General features: G+C 40.9%; 2 protein-coding genes, 1 long non-coding RNA gene and 2 other non-coding genes across 5 annotated transcripts; all 5 read left to right on the forward strand.

Moving 5' to 3' along the window:
* The first annotated feature begins 94 nt into the window (after positions 1 to 94).
* On the forward strand, positions 95 to 1353 carry atp5if1b (ATP synthase inhibitory factor subunit 1b). The gene is made up of 3 exons (XM_034525655.1): positions 95 to 238; positions 759 to 871; positions 1059 to 1353. The coding sequence occupies exons 1-3, from the start codon at positions 170 to 172 to the stop codon at positions 1198 to 1200; spliced, it is 324 nt and encodes a 107-aa protein (XP_034381546.1). The 5' UTR covers positions 95 to 169; the 3' UTR covers positions 1201 to 1353.
* Positions 1354 to 2836: 1483 nt separating this feature from the next.
* LOC117725501 lies at positions 2837 to 2918 on the forward strand. The gene has a single exon (XR_004608940.1). It is a non-coding gene; the product is annotated as a small nucleolar RNA Z195/SNORD33/SNORD32 family (small nucleolar RNA).
* A 188-nt stretch (positions 2919 to 3106) lies between these two features.
* Positions 3107 to 3187, forward strand: LOC117725503. Its single transcript, XR_004608943.1, has one exon. It is a non-coding gene; the product is annotated as a small nucleolar RNA Z195/SNORD33/SNORD32 family (small nucleolar RNA).
* A 1027-nt stretch (positions 3188 to 4214) lies between these two features.
* Positions 4215 to 5710, forward strand: LOC117725396. The gene is made up of 5 exons (XR_004608923.1): positions 4215 to 4284; positions 4503 to 4586; positions 4777 to 4846; positions 5065 to 5148; positions 5339 to 5710. It is a non-coding gene; the product is annotated as an uncharacterized LOC117725396 (long non-coding RNA).
* Positions 5711 to 10518: 4808 nt separating this feature from the next.
* Positions 10519 to 12796, forward strand: LOC117751593 (zona pellucida sperm-binding protein 4-like). The gene is made up of 9 exons (XM_034563524.1): positions 10519 to 10965; positions 11079 to 11211; positions 11311 to 11495; positions 11584 to 11681; positions 11767 to 11924; positions 12000 to 12192; positions 12315 to 12462; positions 12545 to 12620; positions 12705 to 12796. Exons 1-9 carry the CDS (start codon positions 10519 to 10521, stop codon positions 12794 to 12796), a joined length of 1530 nt encoding a protein of 509 aa, XP_034419415.1.
* Positions 12797 to 13846: the final 1050 nt, after the last annotated feature.

A 13846-nucleotide genomic window follows, 5' to 3' on the forward strand; every position in this document is an offset into this window, starting at 1 on the left:
TGTTTGGTAATGTGTATGAATTGTTGCTTCCTTCGATTTCCCATCAGACCAACTACATGCTGGAGTCGCCCCCCCCCTGTCTGGCTAATAATGGCGCCGTCCTGTGGCGTATTTTGAGGACAAGGACACGATCCCCTGTCAGAAGTGTTTTCACATGTGAGTATCAAACATGGCGAGATTTTTTAGGCCTACCGTCAGGAGTTTTGTCACCTCACAGCTGAGAACGTCATCCGACCAGGTAAAATACGTCCTGGAAACACACAATTTGAGTGTTATACCGCTGTGTGAGAATCATTTAAAATGAATTAGCCTATGACTAGTTTTAGCTAACCGGAAGCTTGCCTCGCAAGTAAGTAAACAGCAGCTGGTGACATGATTGTAGGTCAGAATACTTGCAATTTAGAGACCGATATACAACAATGCCCTCAATTACAAAGGATTCATTTAAATCGCAGCAAGTTTTGTCTACATATAACACCTGTAGCTGCGTGTTTTAAAATAGCGTAGGAAAGGAATCCAGTTCTATTTATTGGTTTTGTCCTCTGTGTAACAATGACCCCAAAACATTCAACAGTTTCTGGTCTGTTCCAAATGCCTCAATTATCTCTTCGCAAACAAAGAATCCTGTTGCCCTACTGACCTTCAGAATAGGGTCATTTTCATGTGGTCCAACTGCTTCTAACTGAATAGCCACTGTCTCTTAAACATATTCTCTACAGAGTATTTGTTTCTGTAATAAACATTTCCCCCTGTCTCAGCTGGGTGAGCTGGGAAAAGGTGCAGGAAAAGGTGGTGGTGGTGGAGGGTCCATCAGAGAGGCCGGTGGAGCCATGGGGAAGAAGCAGGCAGCTGAGGAGGAGATGTACTTTAAGTATGTCTTTCTTTCTTTTACACCAAACAAATGCGGACTAATCGTATGTGTATTTTTTCTTTAAAATGTAGATCTTCCCTTACTGTCCTAATTCCTCTTTGTCCTCTGTTCCCTCCCACTCTCTTCTCACTCTTTATTCTTCTGCTTCTCTGTCACCCACCACTATATCCGTCCATCTGCACACAAGGCGTAAGGAGCAGGAGCAGCTGGCTGCATTGAAGCAGCATCACCAGGAGGAAATTGACCACCACAAAAAGGAGATTGAACGTATGCAGCGCGAGATCGACCGCCACAAGGGAAAAATCAGGAAATTGAAGCACGACGACTGAGGGAAACCAGTTCCAGTATTCTCACCAACCCAGCTAGACACCTCTACTACTTACTCAGATTGCCGCATGTACTGTGTCACCAGGACGGTCATGAATGTATAGGAAATTGTTCTGTAAATGCTTGAGCGTTATTAAAACCGTTTATAGAGTGATTATCGTTTCCATGGTGTGTGTATTGTTGTGGACAGTGTGATGTATGTTGCATGCAAAACACCAAAGGGGAAAAAATCTAGATAGTTTTTAATGCTTCACATGGCAACAACTTCATCAACTTTATTTCTTTGTGTGATGTAGAAATACATTTTTTATGTAAATGGAATTGATAGCTCTATATTTTAGTGCTGTCAGTATTTTAGTGGTCAGACAAACAAGCTGAAGTCTGAAGACTTCAATTTGGGATAATAATTTCATAAATGAACGAGTACGAATAAATGTCTAACTGATATGATTAATCATCAGTTGCCCTGACATCTTTGATATGACAAGGTAAATATAGGTAAATAATTTATGGTAAAGCAATATTTAGGAATATGCACCGTGTCGACTTTGACACAGAAATACTGGGTTTAAATGCTTTTTGTGAACATGGGATTGTGTTTAATTTCAGATTATATTCTTCTTTAGTAGTGCATAACGCCAACCAAATGTCAATTTAATTAAAAGACCACAAACTAACTTGCACAGTGAATATGGGGCCAACGAGGGCCCTGAAGTAGTTGCTCACTTCGCTCGATTGGTAATCTTTCATTGAAGCACACAGGTCACATACACTGGATTTCCGAAATAAATAAATCAGTGTACATGAGCTCTACATGCACACTCTCCAAGATGTTAATGTTATTATATCCACTTTTTGTTTTTGGAAATACAAAGGTTTCACATTCAGTTGTAAATGTCCTGACATTTTTGTTTCCTCTAGTGTGCATTATCTCTAAATACATGACCAAACACAAGCATGTACATAGTAACATGTCTTTTCCTCAATTCAGCAAAAGCCCATTTGAATATTTATTTTAGCCCAATATTGGCAAGCAGTAACAACTCTTTTCACCAAAGATCCAGGTTTAATTCTAAAAACACAAATTGAGAATAGTAAAAAAACCATACATTCTCATTTGGGAATCAAGAGAGCATCACATTATTATAAATACAAATTTATAGGTATTACATTTATAATGTAAGTAAACTTCTCCCTCCATACAAACGGCGGCAATAGATCGTTTGTGCACACTACCAACAAGAAAGAAGAAGAAAAACTTCGTCACTTCCGGCCACCCCTGCCTTTAAGCACCAGCAACCCCGTCTGTCTTTCTTTTCGCGCATCATGGCGGACCAGTTCAGTAAGGTGTGCAGCCCCTGCGTAATCATTACTTTTTAGTTATTTAATGGAAGTTCAATCTGGTATTTTTAAGTTGGTAGGAAAGTTAACTTCATTAGGTGAAACATAATTTCAGAAACGATACTTTTTAAACCTTTCATTAAACCTGTAGGTTCTGCTACTTGATGGCAGGGGCCACCTACTCGGACGGCTCGCTGCCCTCGTGGCCAAACAGGTTCTGCTCGGTAAGTTTTTGTGTAACGGTCAAATGTGAATGAACAGTTTTTGCTCAAGCCATGCATATATATGTTGCCTCAGTCTGTCAATGATGATGAATTAACAGTTTTACTTGAGTTTAACGACCATGAGAAAACTCACATGCACTACCATCTGAGACAGGGTGCTAGTATTCATTAAAATGACTGGATTTGTTTGATGTCTAAACGCTTAATCAACTTCGTTTTTTAGGACACAAAGTCGTGGTGGTGAGATGTGAAGGAATCAACATTTCCGGAAACTTCTACCGCAACAAGCGTAAGTAGGGCACATGCCTGAATTTATCTTCTGTCATTGTTCCTCCTTGATATGCTTGTCAGTGATGTTTTACCACTGTTGTTCGAGTTTCAATGACCATGAGACTACCTTACATGCACTACCATCTGAGACATTGAATACTAAATGGCTGCCGCTCCCTAATGCTTTGCAGTATTTGTAACTCAGATTAAATGTCTGTATTATGCACCCCTCCACAGTGAAGTACCTGGCCTTCCTGTGGAAGAGGATGAACACCAACCCCTCTCGTGGACCGTTCCACTTCAGAGCTCCCAGCAGGATCTTCTGGAGGACTGTTAGAGGCGAGTTTGTGACGTTAGCATGGAAATATATTATAATACTGACGAAAGATTATTAAACATAGCATGTAGCATAAATATACAGTTTAATGTACTTTGTAGATCATGCTCAAACATTATTTGCAGAGCTCAGTTCAAGAAAATGTTCTATTAAGTAGAATGAAAAGAGCATTACATTTATCTTAACCCATGCAATATTAATTTGTTCGGTAACGTTAAAAGGGCATTGCAAAGTATGTGGCTTGGATGTCCTATTGATCTAATAGTGGACCTTTTTTAAGAGAACCCAACAATGATCCAGAGTTGGATGGAAATACTATGGAGTAGTGCGACGTCTTGTAAAGTGAGATATTTGCGTTAATTTGATCCAGCACAAGTTCTTGACAGTGATGAGCTTTTTATCCCAAACTGATCATCTTTGATGAGACACTTTTCGGATCTGATTGCTGAGTTGAGTAATTTGTGCTTTGACAAATTAAACCTTTGCTAAAACTGCAATTGTTGCTTAAAAATGTATTTAACTAACACATATTTTTTTCTGCTAACCAGGCATGCTGCCCCACAAAACCAAGCGAGGACAGGCTGCTCTGGACAGACTGAAGGTGTTTACGTATCCCGCCCTATGACGAGGTGAATCTCAATTAACATCAAAGGGCCACAATATCGCCCCGGTTGGCCTATACATATTAAACTCTGCCGTCTGTGATGATACGTATTTTTTTCCCTTACCAGCCTTATTTGAAAAACTAATGAGAAGAAATACAATATCTGAGATTCAACTTTTGATAAAATTGCAGGTGTGGCTATTTGAAAATGTATTTAACACGCATTTTATCTCTGCTCAACAGGCATCATGCTGCCCCACAAAACCAAGCGAGAGGCTGAAGGTGTTTACGTATCCCGCCCTATGACGAGGTGAATCTCAATTAACATAAAAAGGCCACAATATCGCCCCGGTTGGCCTATACATATTAAACTCTGCCGTCTGTGATGATACGTATTTTTTTCCCTTACCAGCCTTATTTGAAAAACTAATGAGAAGAAATACAATATCTGAGATTCAACTTTTGATGAAACTGCAGGTGTGGCTATTTGAAAATGTATTGAACAAGCAATTTATCTCTGCTCAACAGGCATCATGCTGCCCCACAAAACCAAGCGAGGACAGGCTGCTCTGGAGAGGCTGAAGGTGTTTACGTATCCCGCCCTATGACGAGGTGAATCTCAATTAACATCAAAGGGCCACAAACTCTGCCGTCTGTGATGATACATATTTTTTTTCCCTTACCAGCCTTATTTGAAAAACTAATGAGAAGAAATACAATATCTGAGATTCAACTGTTGATAAAACTGCAGGTGTGGCTATTTGAAAATGTATTTAACACGCATTTTATCTCTGCTCAACAGGCATCATGCTGCCCCACAAAACCAAGCGAGGAGAGGCTGAAGGTGTTTACGTATCCCGCCCTATGACGAGGTGAATCTCAATTAACATAAAAAGGCCACAATATCGCCCCGGTTGGCCTATACATATTAAACTCTGCCGTCTGTGATGATACGTATTTTTTTCCCTTACCAGCCTTATTTGAAAAACTAATGAGAAGAAATACAATATCTGAGATTCAACTTTTGATGAAACTGCAGGTGTGGCTATTTGAAAATGTATTGAACAAGCAATTTATCTCTGCTCAACAGGCATCATGCTGCCCCACAAAACCAAGCGAGGACAGGCTGCTCTGGAGAGGCTGAAGGTGTTTACGTATCCCGCCCTATGACGAGGTGAATCTCAATTAACATCAAAGGGCCACAAACTCTGCCGTCTGTGATGATACATATTTTTTTTCCCTTACCAGCCTTATTTGAAAAACTAATGAGAAGAAATACAATATCTGAGATTCAACTGTTGATAAAACTGCAGGTGTGGCTATTTGAAAATGTATTTAACACGCATTTTATCTCTGCTCAACAGGCATCATGCTGCCCCACAAAACCAAGCGAGGAGAGGCTGAAGGTGTTTACGTATCCCGCCCTGTGACGAGGTGAATCTCAATTAACATCAAAGGGCCACAATATCGCCCCGTTTGGCCTATACATATTAAACTCTGCCGTCTGATGAGATTTACCGTACCAGCCTTTTTTGAAAAACTAATGGGAAGAAATGCAATATCTGAGACATCATATATCAATATCTGTCCTATCAATGATTAGATGCAATGTGCGTCTGAAGCCCACTCGCAAGGTGAACTTAAATATTTGATTTCAATGCCGACTCAAATAGGCTTTTGAGTCACATGTGGATTTGAATTGTAGAATTGGCAAATAAATACAATGATTTAATTTACCTGCTGCAGTACTTTCTTGACTGATGAGAACTTTATTCCGACACTGATAATCTATTGATGAGAAACATTTCGGATCTGATCAGTGTTAAGTTAGATAAAAGTTGTGCTTTTTTAAAAATGTTATTAAAGCTTTAAGCAAATCGAATGTAATGTTTGTGAAATTTCTAAATTTGACCTGCTGAAGACAAAAGGAAGAATTTGACAATTTACAACATATCCATAAAATGATATAGATTTAAAAAAAGGCATTTGTTTAAAAGGATGATATCAGTTCATAGTTTAACTATATTGATCACTTAAAGAAAAAAGAAATTGCAGACTGTGCTTATGTTACTAGGGACAACATTTTTATTTAAAATGATAACATGTCCACAGTGCTAGGCTTATGAAAATACCCTTTCACAGGGCACAGATGACGCTGGGGTAGAGAGAATATTTTACGATGGTTATTACTATGTGCACACCTTATTAATCATCACATGTCAACACAAGCCTCGATACGTGCTTCACAAAAATCCTCCTGATTACTCGGGACACTCGAAGCCTCGACACGAAAGGACATATCACTAATTTATATAGCACAGCAAGTTATATAGACATGCATAAAGTCAATACAGGTAAGCATTCAAGAAAACTGAAGGGAAAAGACCATGCTATAAAGGCAACGAAAGCAGGAAAACACACAAACAACCAAAGAGCAAATGGAATATAAAATACAACCAACAAACTCAGGGTAACAAGAACTGCATAAGACGACTTCACTTAAAGCAAGTCAATAAAATGAGTTTTAAGAAGTTACTGATTCTGCGAGCCTTATCTCCGGTAGGTCGAGGGGCCCTGATGGGAAAGGCACGGTCACCTTTTGACTTAAAACCTAGACTTTGGAACAGCCAGATGGGCCCACGGAGGATCTAAGGCAGCGAACTGGCTTATATGGGGCTAACATTTCAACAAAGTAGCTCAGGGCCAGACCCAGGCATGCTTTAAAAGTGCTCAGTAAAATCCATTCAAAAACTATTCTTTCTAAAAGGTAAATATGATGTAACTAGCTAAGTGCAGCGGCCTTGATGACAACCCAGGTTTTAAAATGGTGTGATATACACTGTCAAAAGCTAATCTCCGTCTGATGCTAAAAGGAGGTCAATAACCTTGACAGAGGCAGTTTGTGCTGTGAACTGCTCTAAAACCTGACTGAAATTTATTGTAATATTTGGTAAATCTACATGTTAATAATAAACGCCAGAAGTCAATGTGATGACAGAAGCTGCGTAGAGAACGTGTGGGGTCACGCTGAAACTTGAGGCCATTTCGAAGAGATATATTATTCCTCACCCTGTATTCAATTGTTACTTTAAATCAAATTTGGTTGCGTAGTGAATTTTTGTGTCTGTCCCATCACACCGACTTAATGCTGGAGTCGTCAGCCCTGTATCTGTATATATGCACACAAGGGGGCGCAGCCGGCTGCATTGAAGCGGCATCACCAGGAGGAAATTGACTGCCACAAGGGATAAATCTAGAAGTTGAAGCACGACTGAGTGAAAACCTCTGGAGAAAACAAGTTACAGTATTCTCACCTACTCAGCCAGACACATTTTCTACTCAGATTGCGTCATGCACTGTCACGGTCATGAATCTATGGGAAGTTCTGTAAATGCTTGAGTTATTAAAACAGTTTATGGTGAGTAAAGTTGTGCAACTCCAAGCTGTTTCCCTTTCTTCTTTTTGTCACTGATGTATGTTCCATGCAAAACACAAGTGAAAATGACTAGATATTAATGCTTCAAATGGCAACAACTACTTATTTCCCTGTTATGTATAAATACATTTTGGTATATAAATGGCATCTTTTAGTGCCGTAACGATTAGTTGGTAAATAAAATCCAGTGACTTTGATAATGAATTACTTTGAGTAAAAATGGCAAATTACTGATCCACTATGCTTGTCCTATTCAGTGGTGCTGACACTTTTAAATAAAGTTAGTGTGGGTCCTGGGATTTATTTGAGCCCAATTGCTGATGGAATGAAAATGTTTTTTGTGGTGAGAGGTCTTGGCCATGATGGACCGTTGCCTCCTCCCAGAGGGAAGGGACTCAAAACTGTTTGTGTCCAGGGTGAGAAGGGTCGGCTACAATCTTTCTCCATCCGCCTCAAGAGTCCTTTAGGTGAACAAGTCTTGTAGGGAAGGCAGTTTGCAGCCAATCACCCTCTCAGAGCAACTGATAGGCTGATGGAGGAGCAGAGGATGGGCTCAATGATGGCGGAGTAGAAGTGCACCATCATGGTCTTTCGCAGGTTGAACTTCTTCAGCTGCCTCAGGAAGAACATCCTTCGCTGAGACGCCCTGATGGAGCTGATGTTCAGCGCCCACTTAAGGCAACTGGGTTACGGTGTAGCCCAGGAAGCGGAAGGACTCCACATCGTTGATGGAGTCACAGAGGGTGATGGGTGCGGTTGGGGCTGCGTTTCCTCCACTATCTTAAGAGCCGGGGTGGGTGATTATTTAGAGAAACAGACTGTTTTGGAGGCCTGGACCGATAGACTGAACATTCGCCTTCAAAATGAATGCAATGGAGCTGTATTCTGTGCATGATGTACACTTATTCACGTTTTATTCCTAATTGACCGGGCGGTCAGCGACAGCCAAAGGGCCGGGTGTGGCCCAGGGGCCGTACAATTCCCAGGTCTGCTCTAGAGATATTATTGGTCATGCACATGTAACTTTCCTCGTGCCTCATGCAGTATCACGCATTCTCCTTGAGCAGAAAACGTCACGCTTGTGCTTCACCTGACACATCCACAGGCTCTCTTGCTCACCATTTCTCTACACAGGCAGCCAAATTGGTCGTTTTAACTCTACATAAGCATGTAAAGCTGCAGAGGGTAAAACAGTCACCATTTATTAGCACATTTTGGTGCCACCTGGGCTCATTGTAAATTTCTCAAATCCGATGGTAAACCGTGTCTCCCTAAGCATTTCTTTTCTCACTATGCTAAGTTATTCCACAATAAAGCCCATGAAGGAAGGGATAATATTGTTGAAATGATAACAACAAATTGGTTCACTAAAGTTTTTTCGGCCTATGCGCATAAACAGTCATGCCTGCATCGCCTGTGCGACGCACAATGTGGGCAGACTAGTTAAAGTCTCTCAACAGGCAGCACACCCACCTCCGACAAGACCCTTTTGAACGTATGATGGATTTCATTGAGCCAAAACCATTGGAAGGTAAAAAGGTTCCTGCACCTACAGACTCAATCACTGACTATAAAAAGGTGAGTGCACCCACACAGGCACCTACTGACTCAACACAACAGGAAGCGTGAACCAAGTGCCACTTCTGTTGCACCGTTGAATAACATATACACCATACAAGCAACTCCAGAATAACCTACTCACTGACGACAGCCAACGGTGGAGCGACCACGCCCATTGCACCCATTTCGACATGTCGGACTATGTGGCCTTAGATGCACAATGTGTTGTTCACTATTTCTAGGCCGCATAATTGTCATACCCATTTTGTTGATGACAATACAACTTGAATTGTTATGTTTGACTTGACAAATGTATGATCAAAAGGGAGGAATGTAATGGCAATTTTATAATTTTTGTTGTATTTTAAATTATTATCTAAGTGAACTGGTATACACACTGTTATTGTGCATAATATCAATGCCTGCATGGGGTGACTCGTGGGTCATGCAGCAGCTACCTAAGTAGCATTCACATCCTCCTTCCTGTTAAGTAATAAAGTACTTATGTGAACAGGTCATATGTTAAAGGCAGGATGTATACATCTCTATTATTTGTGACCATGCTGACCTAGCATTCCTTTTTGTCTGCCACTGGCCTAAAGCATCATGTTCCATTACAGCCCCTACCCTGGTCACTCCCTCTATAACTTTGTGTGACTTAGTGCTCACTTCTACAGACTCCATGCCACTCTGTATAACTGTATTAACTTGCAAGAATACATTATTTCATAGACAAGTTCTGTATATCGATATTTGTCATTTCAGCTTAAAAAGACTTAACACTGGGTAAGGTAAATTTGCCACCACACCAGTTATTATAACTATATCATAAAAGACCCTCCCCTTTTTCATCTGTTACCTCCCAAGCTACAATTGTTATGTAATACCGTACGTATGTATTATATATTACGTCTAGAAAAGTCTTTCTAGATTGAAAGATTTCTTTTAACCTTCAAAGCATGTTCGTCTTTCAGTGGATTAAAAGCTCCTCATTTTGGGAAACTGCAACATGGTTATGTTGAAAATAATGTGTTCCAGATCCAAAGAAAAGATCAATATGTTTGCCATTTTGCACGAGCAAAATAAACATTCGGGGACAAATAACTCTTGAGGTCACAAAGACCTTTAATAAAAGGTGACCTGATCTAATAGGACATGTGTCTGATCTGGTGAAGTTGCCAAAAGGCTTATCCAATCATCCCCCTAAATTATATTTTAAAAACATGACACAATACACCCCTGAAGCTTTCAAGTGGCTATTGAAAAGATGGGAAGCTGTAATTGGTGGTTAGTATGCCTCAGAGGAGGGTTTTTTAAAACCATCACGCCTAGTCACGTATAAATGTGGCAGCAAGTTGTACACTTAGGGACTGTCTGGGTCAAACTTCTGTTGAACCATGGCAAAGCACGGGGGTGTCGCCTCTTTTGTGGCACTAGCACTGCTAGCATGCCTAGTTGGGACAGAGGTAGAAGCTCAGGTCCAAGGGTTGGTGAGTCCTGGTATAAAGGACATTTACCTTAATAGCCAACAACCTGGTCAATCACCACATGGCCATCAACCCGGCCATCAGCAGGGACATCAGCAGGGACTTGGCCATCAACCCGGCCATCAACAGGGACATCAGCAGGGACATCAGCAGGGACATCAGCAGGGACTTGGCCATCAACCCGGCCATCAACAGGGACGAAAGCAGGGACATCAGCAGGAACTTGGCCATCAACCCGGCCATCAACAGGGACAAGAGCAGGGACATCAGCAGGGACTTGGCCATCAACCCGGCCATCACCAGGGACAAGAGCAGGAACATCAGCAGGGACTTGGCCATCAACCCGGCCATCACCAGGGACATGGGCACGGACATCACCACGGCCATCACCACGGCCATGGCCACCACCACGGACATCACCACGGCCATCACCACGGCCATCACCACGGCCATCACCACGTCCATCACCACGGCCATCACCACGGCCATCACCACGGTCATCACCACGGTCAACACCACAGCCACCCATCAATTTTGAACAATCCTAAATTAGCATTCGATGATCATAATCAGCAGAGCTCCAAAATCCCATCTTCCATTTTCAAACCAAATTTCGCACAGAATCCTTCTGCTGATAGTTGTGAAGTGGCAAAAAACACAAGAATCCAATGTGGACTTCCTGAGATCTCTCCTGATGGATGCAAAGCCATAAACTGCTGCTTTCATGGCCAACAGTGCTTCTATGGAAAGGCAGGTGAGTTTTGAAAAAAATGTAATGCAATTGACCATAAGGATGGATGCAAAAAGGTGATCTACATCTTAAACCTGTCAATGCTTGTTTTTATGCCACCAGTGACCGTTCAGTGCACCAAGGACGGCCAGTTCATTGTCGTCGTGGCGAGAGATGCCACTCTGCCCAACATTGATCTCCAGTCAATCTCACTCTTGAGCAAAACTCCAGGCTGTACACATGTTGACTCTAATTCAGAATTTGCCATCTATAACTTTGCTGTTACCTCATGTGGCACCGTTGTTTTGGTAAGACCTTGAGTTTCTCAACTTTTCCACCAGTTAAAAAAAAGTTACATTTTTACTCCATAAAGCCATTTTATTTTACCTTTTGTAGGAGGAGCCTGGTGTTATAATCTATGAGAACAGAATGTTCTCCTCATATGAAGTGGAAACCGGGCCACGTGGAGTCATTACCAGGGACAGTCACTATGAGTCAGTGATGCTTTTTTAAAGTAATATTGTAATATCTAAATAACAGATCTGACCACGCAAAATAATGCCAGTTTTCTCTTTTCAGATTGCTCTTCCAGTGTCGGTACATCGGCACAACTGTTCAATCTGTGGTTGTAGAGACAACAGGAATACTAGAACCTATAGCATTTGCTTTTCTGGGACCCATCAGAGTAGAACTGAGGTTGGGTAATGGACAGTGCATTGCAAAGGGTTGTTATGAAGGTAAGTAAATGTCAGCCTGGCCAAGCTGCTGTGTTTGTAGATGGCTGTCATGCTAACTGGTTCCTGCTCTCACAGTGGATGTGGCCTATACTTCGTACTACACGGACGCTGACTATCCTGTGTCCAAAGTACTGAGGGACCCTGTGTACGTGGAGGTTCAACTCCTTGAAAAGACAGATCCCAACCTTGTCCTGACTCTTGGTCGCTGTTGGGCGACCACAAGCCCCAACCCTCACAGTCTGCCGCAGTGGGACATTCTGACAGACGGGTAACTAAAACACCAATTTAACACTGTCCTTATATTGACATGTTGCAGTTTTGTCAGAGTTTACAGTTCTGCTCAATAGGATTAGTGATAGAGAAAATAATGTAATTTTTCTTTTCATCCAGGTGTCCATGCAGGAATGATAACTTCTTGTCCTCACTGGTTCCAGTCGGTCACTCCTCTGGTCTGAACTTACCCAGTCACTACAGACGTTTCTTTTTCAAAATGTTTACCTTTGTTGACTCCAAGTCACTGGAACCCATGAGGGAACAGGTAATAATGTAATCCATTGATGATAAACTGATTTGAGAAAATATGTTTGTATTGCTCTGCTTACATGGCTTTCTTTGTTCAGGTGTACATTCACTGCAGTACAGCTGTGTGCACTCCTGCAGGAGGCCAGTACTGTGAACCAATATGCTCCAGAAAAAGTCGTGAGTAGCAAATTAATAATCTGCAGAATTAAAGGAGCAATATGTACTCAAATCTGACCATGTTTGTTTGTCTGTTTGCAGGGAGAGATGTCAGGGCTTTGTACCAGACACATTCTGAGGCAAAGGTTGTGGCTTCTGTTGGACCAGTGAGCATGGGTGCATCTTGGGAGTAAACAGCAATGTCAAACTCAAGCATTTGGCCGAGATCATGAAGTAAAAGATTTGCATTTGACTTACTGTATATTGTAATAATTGCAAAAAGACTACACAGGTGTGCTGTGGGAAGAAAAATAGCGTAGACACATTTGTATTAAAAGATATTGGCTTTGAAGTGCTGTCAATGCTTTTTGATAACTTGTGTGCATAATACTTTTTTATTATTAATTGTTAGTGATGTTTTAACAAACAGGTTCCACTGGCAGTAATATTTAATGGTTCTTCTGAAACAAAACAAATATAACAAACGTTTCTATAGATAGATAGATATCTTTATTTTTATTTCAAAAACATAAAGTGTCCAACCCTCATGGGTTTATAAGGCACATTTCATATAGTTTCGTTCATTTAGAAATGTACAGGTTACTTCACCGCTATATCTTAAACAAAACATTCTGCCTTCTCTCCCAGGTCTGGCAAATCAAATATAAAAAAGATTCCTTTACTGAAGAACAACTCAAGTTTTTCACAGTTATCCAGGCAAAAGAAATCAACATAAACTGAAATCCTTTTACTAAACAGTACATCCCTTATGCCATCGTAGATAGTACCGTTAAACAAAACGTGAACCTCATTCTCAATTTCCCCGAGCTCACACAGCAAACAGACTCTGTCCTCCACCAGTCTCTAAAACTAATGGTAATGTTCCTCAGCGTAACTGTGCGGGATCTTTGACTTTTGTTTAAGTTTTACTTCACATAAAGTTCTGCACTAAAGCTATTCTTTATGAGACAATAAGTTCGTAACTTCAGTTTACACCATATATCAACAGACCATTTTTGGCTATGCTGTCTTCACAGAAGCTGATAAATAATTGTCATATCCACTGATGAAGTGATTATTCATTAGTTGCAGGCCTTACATATTATATATGTCATGGTAAAATTGTTCAATAATGAATTACAGTAAAAAGTATAGAATAACTGATATTGGGAATATTTAGGGGAGTTGTAGAACTTGATTGACAACACACCATGAACACAATAATTACTCTATGAACGATTTTA

This window comes from Cyclopterus lumpus, chromosome 22 (genome assembly GCF_009769545.1).
Source record: "Cyclopterus lumpus isolate fCycLum1 chromosome 22, fCycLum1.pri, whole genome shotgun sequence".
NCBI classification, from domain to species: domain Eukaryota; kingdom Metazoa; phylum Chordata; class Actinopteri; order Perciformes; family Cyclopteridae; genus Cyclopterus; species Cyclopterus lumpus.

Excerpts from the sequence above, each read along its gene's own strand:
- LOC117751593 (XM_034563524.1), top strand. The coding sequence starts at position 10,519 with ATGGCCATCAACCCGGCCATCAGCAGGGACATCAGCAGGGACTTGGCC. Across the intron at positions 11,212-11,310 it reads GTGCTTCTATGGAAAGGCAG|TGACCGTTCAGTGCACCAAG; the intron begins GTGAGTTTTGAA and ends TTATGCCACCAG. Across the intron at positions 11,496-11,583 it reads CATGTGGCACCGTTGTTTTG|GAGGAGCCTGGTGTTATAAT; the intron begins GTAAGACCTTGA and ends TACCTTTTGTAG.
- atp5if1b (XM_034525655.1), top strand. The coding sequence starts at position 170 with ATGGCGAGATTTTTTAGGCCTACCGTCAGGAGTTTTGTCACCTCACAG. Across the intron at positions 239-758 it reads TGAGAACGTCATCCGACCAG|CTGGGTGAGCTGGGAAAAGG; the intron begins GTAAAATACGTC and ends CCCCTGTCTCAG. Across the intron at positions 872-1,058 it reads GAGGAGGAGATGTACTTTAA|GCGTAAGGAGCAGGAGCAGC; the intron begins GTATGTCTTTCT and ends TCTGCACACAAG.